Genomic DNA, 10033 nt, shown 5'->3' on the forward strand with positions numbered 1-10033 from the left:
AACGCGCAGAGAACGAGAGTTAGAGACAATTATCCGTTATCTTCCGTGCGGGAGAATCAACGAGTGAGAATGAATTTCTAAACTTCCAGCGTGAATCTATGATTCTTACTGAGAACGTTTGAGAAACATTCAGATCTGAAGATTTCTCGACTGAAGACTTACCAGGCAGAACCCCCAAGAATGAGTTCGAATAATGATAAACGCAACACTGATTCCAAGAGTAGACTGAATTATATTTAAATTTCTTGGGTTTTTATACAGAAAATTTGATTCCTAAATCTATTATTAGTATACGTAAGAATGAGATAGCCTAGTCAGAGGTCTTATAAGCCTCCCGCGGTCACTGAACTCGCGCTTGCGCATTTGCTATTCCTTTTGCTGTGGGTGCGTATTTTGACCCTATCTTAGAACAATCTATGCAATTGTGCGTGCGTACTGGTATACAAGTTATACACATGCGTTTACATTTGTCCTCGGCAACTGGAGTTTTTCTCCTACTTCACACACATGAATCTATTTTTATTCTACATTCTCTTGCGCACACTGTATGAGGTAAGAAAGGATAGAGTAAAAACACTTGTCCCTTGCATGGCCTTGACTCTTGCACTTTGTCGCATGCTTGCGTTTAGATTTTCTAACAAGAATTTTCCTGCGCTAGCTAAGTTCGATGACCTAAACATCTGATCATAAGCAAATCTCCTACTGCGGGTTACAACTCACTTCAATAGTGTTACTGCCAATAATAAGAAGTGCGGAGTACAGAAAACACCTGGGCAATATCACAATACACTAAAGTTACTTTTTACGCGGGGATACATGCCGCGTAAAAAAACCGCGTAAATTCCGGAATCCGCGTAAATTCCGGAATCCACGTAAAAAAACGCGTAAAATCCGGAATCCGCATAAAAGAAACCCGCTTAAAAAAACGCGTAAAAAGCGACCCTAGTGTAGATCTAAGCTCTGGTCGCAGTGATGAGTCCACACAGAAATAAAACGTCATTATAATGCGTAAATCAACCGTTTCTTCAATTTTCTTCCAATGCAAATGAGAGGAAAACTCGTGTTAGACGTATATCGTCGCCATTTCTAATTATGGTGAAACTGCGATGAAGCCCTAAATGGCCGACTTCGACCCCCTTAGCTTCGATTGTATTTTACAATCATGATGACCTTTATACGTTCTTATTTAGTAAACAACGCAATATTTTGAATTTCGATTTATAATTCATTGATGTTATAGAAACGAAAAGAAATTGCCTCCAATTTAAATTGGAGACTGCTTGAAACCGCGGGCAGCATAATCAGCTGGACCGGAGCGTTGCGGAAAATTAGGATAGCCTTCATCTCCTGGGACTACAGCCGTTCTAGAGTGAATCACTCGCCAACCACCTTTTCGGGTCCAATCCTACGAGAAAATAATAGATCCGGTTAAACATTAAACTCACACTGCACTGATTGTATTTTACGTTTTGATTGTATTTGAAGTAGTAGGCTCCCGCGTACACCGCAAACGCTGACAATGCGATTTTGCCAGACCAAAAGCGGATTGATTGTGCCCAGTTTGGACCCTGAAAGTAGAAAATCGCAAATAAAGAAATTACATAATCAACATCAAACCAGAATTGTTCTGGCTGATAATAATTACCACGACTGGCGTTAACACTTTCTTAACCATGTCCAATGGAGCGCGATAGAAACGACGAATCGGGTTCCGGCGTTCTTTCCAATATTCGGGAACATAACGTGGTTCGTTATGGGATAATATTTGATCTTTCAGCCACTGGGCTCTCCAGGCGCGCTCTTCCGGGGTCATATTTGTCAGACGCTCCCGTTCACGGACCATACGGCCCGTGATGGTCATGGGCCTTACGCCGCCGGTGTTCGATGACGCCATTGGACCAATCCAAATTCTTTGGTAATGAAATCAACGTAAATATTCCGACGGTCTTCTAATGCCGTAGTCCGAACTTAACTTGTCAGTGTTTAGCAAGAAAACAACAATCAACCCAGCGAATTTGTTAAATGAGGGGGAAGGCTCGTAAATTTGGTATATTTATATAATACGTTATGGTTATAATAGTGGACAGTTTTCAAAATGTGATGCTTTGAAATTTGTCCGTATGTTAAGAAAGAGTTTTATCGAATTTTTGGGCTATTTGGCTTTTATACAACGAAGACAATTTTTTGCTATCAAACTGTTTTCCAATCATATAATAATATATAACATTAGAAAAAATGACCGATTGTTACGTAATAGTTAAACAGTGTATAAAGCTTACGATAATCACTTTTGCACTGGGCAGTAGTTTGACGTTTTCCATCGCCATTTCAGGAATTTTCGGGGCGATTCGCGTTATGGGAAGAAAAATAAGACAGTAATCGAAGAGCAAGCCAGAGATAAAGTGCGTTTCTTTCCTGCGTAGTCAAGGTACAAATATAAAAAGAACACAGCGAAAGGTTTCTGAAAAGGAAAGATTGTTCTATTCTGCGCCATTATTATATTTTCTACTGGTAGCCATCTGCTGTCGCTTTTGCGTGACAACCTATTGTTCCGACGGTTACCCACGGATCGTTCGTCCGGCAGGTGAGTTTTCCAACCGAATCGCAGCATGGAGTCATTTGTTTATCGAGCTATTTTTATGTAACATTTCAACCTCCCTGGTCAGGCGTTTGCCTACAGCTTTTTGATCGTGGTTAAAAAAGTGACACGAAGGACAATCGCGCACAGACTGCACATGTCAGGGTTGGCAGAATTGTGGACTGAATTTGGGTTGTTGTAATTTTCTTGGAATATTATTCATGTTGCTTTCCCGGAAAAAATACTATGTATTTTGCGGTGAGAACTGAAGATGGACAATGTATGTATTTTTATTGTGAGTTTCCAATTATTACGATGTTTTGACAAAGTTTTTTTTGAGCCTAACCTCAACAATAATTTTACTATAAAAACATTGTCAGTGACTTCTGAATATATGGAAAAATGCCTGAAAATTTCTGTTAAGATACATTTCAACCTTAATTTTTATGGTAAAAGTGGTAAAAACTATTTTTTGTTCTGGACAATGATATTTGATTGTTTGAAGTTAAATTGTATTTACAATGAAAATCATAGTTAAATTATGTTTTAAAATTCAAGGGTAATTCTTCGGGTATTGTTTCAGCAATTTAAATTCAGCCCGATATTGTGATTCGTTTGTTGGTTTAGAATCAGTAAACGATTATTTTGTTGGATATTGTTCCTTTGTAGTTTCGATTGGTTGCAGTTTTATTGGCAAATCTACATTGATTTGATATCCATAATTTGAATATATCAGAGCATCATTTGAAAGAGCCAGTGCTGATAAAAGTCATTTTCCCCAGCAAAATTCTTCGAAAATTACAGCCAGTCATTTTCAATTTTCACTTCCAATGATCGCAGCACTCTTTCAGATACACTAGATTTTCGTTCTAGTAACGTACTGTTATACTCAGATGAAATAGATCGCGCGCATCGTTCACGGTTACGGAATAAAATTTTACGACAAATCCAACCAAATGATCTTCACCTCAAAGCGAAAAAGAAAAACAAACAGTCCACTCAACAAAATGAACCTCACCGTAACACTTTTTCACTGACACTGACCGATGCCTTGACAATCTTCGTTAACTGATAAACTGATTTTGTTGTCTTGCTTCCATCGCATGAAATATAATGGGGTGTTTTGACAGTTAACTTCCATGCAAAAAGCGGGAAGGGAGAACTCTGAAAGGATTGTAAAAAAATAACGTTTATGGATGCCTTTTTTCACTTTCACTCAAGAGTGTCAACAAATATCAACCCTGGAAAGAGCTCACGAATTTTATTTTTTGTTCTGCAAATCTGTCTCAGACCAAAAACTTTTAAAATGCCTATAGCAATTTTATAAATTTTCTCAAAGATTTGTTTCTTTTTTCGTTCAGACAGTCCAATATAATTATTCGCATTTTGTCATTCGAAATTAATCTGGCAACACTGGCTCACGAGTAGGCTGATAAATCGAAAAAGGCACGAGTGAATGAGAGTGGATGGAAAATCTTTTCATTAATATCGTGAATAGTTGGTGCGTTAACTGGTGAAAATAGTGATTATTTGTCGAAACTCTCTGTTTGTGGTGTGAAGAACACAAATTTACTTAAAATATTTGTTTTTGTTTCAGATTAGGTGAACATTTACGAACCTTTCGGTGCGCTTTTGCTAGAGTGGAAGAAGAAGAAAAAGTACGAGTCGTAGAAGGAGAAATTTTTTGCAGCAGCTGCACACATACACGTGAACGGTCAAGCGCTATTACACAATACAACGAAACTTGCCGTGCGGAATTTCGTGTTGACGGTCAACGTGTTGTGTTTTGCGGGAGAGTAGTTTATTTTTCATTCGGGAGGTCAGATACGACACACTGACGAAGAACCGTTTGGAATTCACAATGCACATCAATAATCCGGACGCGCTGAAAGCCTGGCTAACCGAGGTTCTGGAGCCGCTGTGTGATGCGGATCCAGCGGCGTTGGCTAGGTACGTGCTTGCTTTACTGAAGAAGGATAAACCGGAGAAGGATTTACGCGATTGCATGAAGGAGCAGCTCGATGTATTTCTAGGACAGGAAACAGAACCATTTCTAGAGCGATTGTTTCGATCAATCAAAAGTGAAGAGTACATCAAAATAGCACAGGCTAAAGAGACGGCAGCAGCAGCTGCTACGGCAACAGCAACCGCACAGTTGCAACAGCAGCAGGCGGCAGTCAATCAGTCACAACAAACCCCAGTAACAACGGAAGATGCCAAAGTACGCATTAAACGAGAGTTTACTCCGCCCTTACATGAAAACTACATCAGCAGCAGCAACAACATCAGTAACAACAATAACAACAATTCTAAGGCCTCCAAAGACGTACCAGCAGGAAGTGTTCCTTCCGGAGAGAAGCTACGAGAAACTGTTAACAATGCGCCCCAGGACAACAGCAGTGAATTGTCCAGTAGTGCCAGCAGCGGAGCGATCTCTATTTCTGCCCCAACCACCAGTTTAATTTCCCCGCCAACGATTAGCACAAGCAAGACGCAAGTTAAAAGTTCTAGCAGCAAAGATGATCACGTAAGTGTGTAATTTAGCGTCTCCTATTATCATTTCTATAGTGTCAAATTAAGCAACCTTTCTGTTATCTAAACTTATTTTGGATTTTACTATGAAAGCGCTTCGTTTTTCTAAGTATTAGTTTCAAAACTCGGAGCCGCCTTTTTTACACAAAGTAAAACTTCAAGCTTTCCAGAGCCTCAAATTTAACTGAACTTTCATGTAGTGCTGAGCTCTTTGGCCAATCAGTTAAAAAATGCTCATTAAGTATAATTTTAAAGTTCCAGAGGAAAGAGAAGAATAACTTGGTGCAAAGCTTCTAGTGCCTAGCGCACCCAGCCTGTTGCCCCATAAAAAAGCGAGACTTTTTTTTCATTGTTTTTACGAAATAACCAGTAAAAGCTTTCCGAAATAAGCATTCTGTTTTAGTCCCTATTTGAGAAGATCTAGCCGTTCTCATACGAGCTGTTATAAGCTACTTAATTATCTAGAGGGGGGTACTGACTTTGTGACGAAATGCTACGATGGGGGAGGAGGGGGTCAAAAAAAAGCTACGTCATTTATGGATGTTCCCTTTTTAAAATTTCTACTGTTTTGGTAGCCAACCGAACATTTGAAACTTTGGGTAATCTAAATTTTAATTGTTTTATGTCAATTTTTTATGTAATGAGTAGGGGGAAGTAAGCGTAACGTAAAAAGAAAAACTGAAAAGATTCTCCAAAAACGAGCATTTTTATCCAGCAAATTCTTTTACAAAAGAAAGTTCCAAACCTGCTAGTTTACGCTAGATTGATTTAAGTTGCTGAATTTTCGCCGAAATATTTGGCTGATAGTACTAAAAAATAATTGAGTTAGATCAGCTGTTAGTTAAAATTTCACCGACGTACAATGCAACTGTTATTGATAAACAAAATTTTCATATTCCTCTATTTTTCACAGAGCAAGGAGAGCAGAAACCGAGGTCGCCGAATATCCAACCGATCCCGCTCCCGGTCCCGATCTCGGTCCCGTTCGTTCGAGAGGTCTCGCGAATCTAGACGTTCTCGTTCTAGAGATCGAATTCCTGCGCGGGATATGGCACGAGAATCCGCCCGGGAGTCCGCTCGAGAGAAATCAAATCGGCAGTATCGCAATAAATCGCCAATCGGTCGAAGCGGTGGCAGCAGTGGTGGGGATTCGTTCCGACGCTATGAACGTAAGAGTCATGCCTACGAAAATCGTCGCGGCGGTGCAGGAGGTGGAGGAGGTAGTGGCAGTGGTAGCGGTAGCGGTGCCAGGGTTATTAATAGAAGCCAATCAGGCAGTCGGTCGCCGTCGCCAGTCGCTGAGCGCCGAAAGATTGCACGTTCCGAATCGCCCGCCCCGGCCGCAGCCTCGATCGTTGTACCACCTGTTACTACTCTGGAGCCAGCAGTTGATGCAACATTGCTTTCTGCGAAACGGCAGCGTTGTCGAGATTTCGACGAAAAAGGATACTGTATGCGCGGTGAAACATGTCCCTGGGATCATGGAGTGGATCCAGTTGTTTTGGAAGATATCAACAATCCAGCGTTGATTACGATTCAGTCAGCAGCGCAAATGCGTACTGGACCTATACATCCCGAGTATAGTCCGGATGCTCCAGAATTATGGAACAGACCGCCGGTGTTTCCAACAGGGCGCCCGTCGATCGCACAACGTTTAGGTAACATTGCTGGTGTTGGTGTCGGTGGTGGTTTTGGTCCACGAGGTGCAATCAGTGGGAACTTTAGGGGCGTCGCACCCGGAGGATTCCCTACTGGATTTCCTGGCAACCCAATTGGCGCAACACCTCTACAGAGAGAGCTTATCTCAGTGCCAGTAGTGGATGCCAACAAGGGTGGTGATGTGTCGGCACAGCAACCAAAGCGACGATTTGAACCTGAAGATGCTGTAGCCATAGCTGACGGGCATGTAAAACGCAAAGTTCCGTTGAACAATCGCCTTGGACCGAGAGTTGCTGGAGGCCATCAAATGATTGGGACAGGAGTAGGAGCCGTAAATCCACAGCAAAACTGCTCCCTTGAACTGCGTAAAATACCACGAGGCCTAAATGCAATTGCTCACCTAAACAATCACTTCAGTAAGTTTGGAAAAATTGTCAATATCCAAATCAGCTACGATGGTGATCCAGAAGCTGCGATTGTAACATTTTCTACACACGCTGAGGCTAATGTAGCTTACCGTAGCACCGAAGCAGTTCTGAACAACCGATTTATAAAAGTATTTTGGCACAGTCCCGGCATTGGAGCTGAGCAACCAGCAATTACGCCGGCAGCCAAAACAGAGCATTCTTTGCGCCGGTCCTATCCAAACCAGTATAGTATAAACAATTTAACAAACCCGATAACGAGCAGCAATAGCGTATCAGCAGCGGGAACAACTCCAACAATTACTACTTCAATTGCTGCTAAGGAAACACCAAGTGTAGGTAGTGAAGGAGAAACTAGTGCTGGTTCGTCCGTCACAGTTACACCATCTGTCGCCACAAATGCTTTCACCAGCACCGCTACCAAGCTAATCAATACAGTAACAACTCCATTGGTTTCAATTGGCAACGCGCATCAGATCCGGCTGAAAAACTCCAAGATAAATCGAGCCACGAATGAGCTTTTGAAGAAAAAACAAGAACTCACCCAGAGCTTGCAGAAACGAAAAAACGACTTGATGCAAGGCTATTTAAAGGAACTGCGTTCGCTTGTCGCTATGGTTGAAAAGAGTGACGTTAATGATCCCAGCCGTGGAAAACTGTTGATATCAATCAAAGAATTGGAAGCCAGAATTGACGTTCTGAAGAAAGAAATTGCCTCTGAGCAGAATCAAATGGTTGCTCAAATGTTGCCAAAGCGTAAAACTAAGGAACAGCAGAAAAAAGATATGCTAGATGCTGAGCTTGACATGATCGCACAGGAGCAGCGCACCAACCGAACCCCTGGCTCTGGACCGACGCCCTCTCCAATGGTCGTTAACAACAAACCGCAAGTGTTTAATCCGCAGTCAATTCGCTCTGTACGTCCCAACAACAACCGGCTTGCCCCAATCGGTTCAACCAGCGTTGATAGACGACCAACGACGCTTGCCATCACAGGCTTTGCCCTGGAAGACGCTGATGCTTTGCTGGGACATTTCAAACATTTTGGTGAAATTACTAAGCATCAGTTGGACAACACTGTACCATCTCTGTTGATTAGTTATTCCATACGACAGAACGCCGAAAAAGCACTAGTTCGTGGCAAACTGTTTCGAGACATCACTTTGCAAATAGGTTGGGCTGTGGCTAACAATGCAGTATCTGCTGTGACTGTTGGAACCGGTGCTGGAGCAGGTGAAGATGGAAAAACTAAATCAACAATTGGAACAACTGCGATCGTTCAGGACAAAACCGCCGGAGGCTTGGATGATTGTGAGAAAATTGACGGTGGAACAGGAGGTTCTACAGGAGCTGGTGCTGGAGTGGACGCCAGTTCCGTGGCATCTCTGGACAACTTGACGGAAACGGGTTCGATGGAAGAAACCTCCGAGGTGCGACTCGTTGAAGAAGAAGAAGAGGAAGAAGATATGGAGTCTGAGGATCGTTCATGGCGCCGTTGATAACTTCTGCTCACCGTTAAAGTTTACAAATATCAACAGATCGAGCGAACGGCTGGAGCGAAACAAAATAGAAAGCCATCACGCCAGAGGAAACAATTTATCAATTTACAGAAATTGGATTTTCTTCCCTTCATTTAACAATTTGTATTGCGTTTTTAGTGGATTTGTTTTTTTTTTTTTTCAATTTCCCTTTACTTCAAAATGTAGTATGTAAGAAATTTCCACTCCAAAAATGTTTTTTCTTTCCGTTTTTGTTACCTACCTTTTTAGTCGACAGTTTTGTAACGTTTTGAATATGTTAAAGCAGTAGTTCGAGGCATAGAGAAAACATCCCAAAGTGAGAGTAATAATTTTCGAAACAAACCGGTCTTGCGTCATCCGCAAGACTTTTTATTTGAAAATAAAACAGAACAAGGTTTTAGGCTAGATCGTATTGATCGTAAAAAATAGACTTTTTGTTCGAAAAAAAAAGATGACTGATGATAGTCGCCTAGACGTTTCAAATTGGCACTGAAATTAAATTGTTTGGTACGAGAAAGCATGTTTGAAACAAAAACCGATTAACTACTTTCACATACACCATGGAAAAGGAAACAAAACGATGATAGTTTTATTGAGTAAAGTCTAGTAATTAAAATAATAACTAATTATTATGAGTATATTCAAATCTATAAACTTATAGATGTAAAAGCTAGTGTTGGTAAAAAACAAAACAACTAATAAACCCTAAGTGTACATACAGTGATTTGTAATCCTAACAACCTGCTGCGCGAAACTGTTAAAGTAAATCCTTAATATATATAATGTATCGCAGTTAGAGCAAAGAGTTGGGAATGTCTCAAAGTAGACACTAATCCTGAGTCATCCATCGCACGGAGAGCTGTTGAACGAACGTGACTTCTTGCTGCTGTGGAGGATTCTGTGGACATCTGCTTTTCTGTATTTTTGCTTCTTATTTCGTATATCTTTACAGGCGGAGTAAACAGGGCCAACAACATCCACGCTGTTTCCACATATCTACACTTCAGTTAGTTTTGTTAAGCATTAGATTAAATGTTATTGTTATTGTAAGCGAACATCTCCTGCGTTGTAAAAGTACTGAACGAAACATGATGATGAATACAAAACGAAACAAAAAAAATAGTTGCCGGAAAAGTATTACGAAAAAAGGCTAAAAAACAAAAAAGCAAAATTTCACAGCTATCTACAAATAGTAACAAGATGATTTACGAGTAACAAATGGATAAAAAATAAAGCTTGATTTCAAAAGAACAAAAAATGAAACTCGTAAAAAGAGTTCAAGATAGCTATAACATAAAAATTGTGTTTTATTCCGTTTC

General features: G+C 40.8%; 2 protein-coding genes across 5 annotated transcripts; one reads left to right on the forward strand and one right to left on the reverse strand.

Moving 5' to 3' along the window:
• Nucleotides 1–1204: 1204 nt before the first annotated feature.
• Nucleotides 1205–2013, reverse strand: LOC129726945 (uncharacterized). The gene is made up of 3 exons (XM_055684248.1): nucleotides 1646–2013; nucleotides 1467–1568; nucleotides 1205–1405 (listed from the first exon to the last, which is right to left on the reverse strand). Exons 1-3 carry the CDS (start codon nucleotides 1892–1894, stop codon nucleotides 1265–1267), a joined length of 492 nt encoding a protein of 163 aa, XP_055540223.1. The 5' UTR covers nucleotides 1895–2013; the 3' UTR covers nucleotides 1205–1264.
• Nucleotides 2014–2356: 343 nt separating this feature from the next.
• Nucleotides 2357–9434, forward strand: LOC129726933 (zinc finger protein swm). 4 transcript variants are annotated; one of them, XM_055684210.1, is made up of 3 exons: nucleotides 2357–2584; nucleotides 4176–5105; nucleotides 6024–9434. In XM_055684210.1, exons 2-3 carry the CDS (start codon nucleotides 4440–4442, stop codon nucleotides 8691–8693), a joined length of 3336 nt encoding a protein of 1111 aa, XP_055540185.1. In that variant the 5' UTR covers nucleotides 2357–2584; nucleotides 4176–4439; the 3' UTR covers nucleotides 8694–9434. The 4 variants fall into 4 exon arrangements, with proteins under 4 accessions (XP_055540185.1, XP_055540187.1, XP_055540186.1 ...); XM_055684212.1 differs by having other exon boundaries at nucleotides 4181–5105; XM_055684211.1 differs by lacking the exon at nucleotides 2357–2584 and adding an exon at nucleotides 3976–4079.
• The last annotated feature ends 599 nt before the right edge of the window (nucleotides 9435–10033 follow it).

Source organism: Wyeomyia smithii, chromosome 3, assembly GCF_029784165.1.
Source record: "Wyeomyia smithii strain HCP4-BCI-WySm-NY-G18 chromosome 3, ASM2978416v1, whole genome shotgun sequence".
In the NCBI taxonomy this organism is placed as follows: Eukaryota; Metazoa; Arthropoda; class Insecta; order Diptera; family Culicidae; genus Wyeomyia; species Wyeomyia smithii.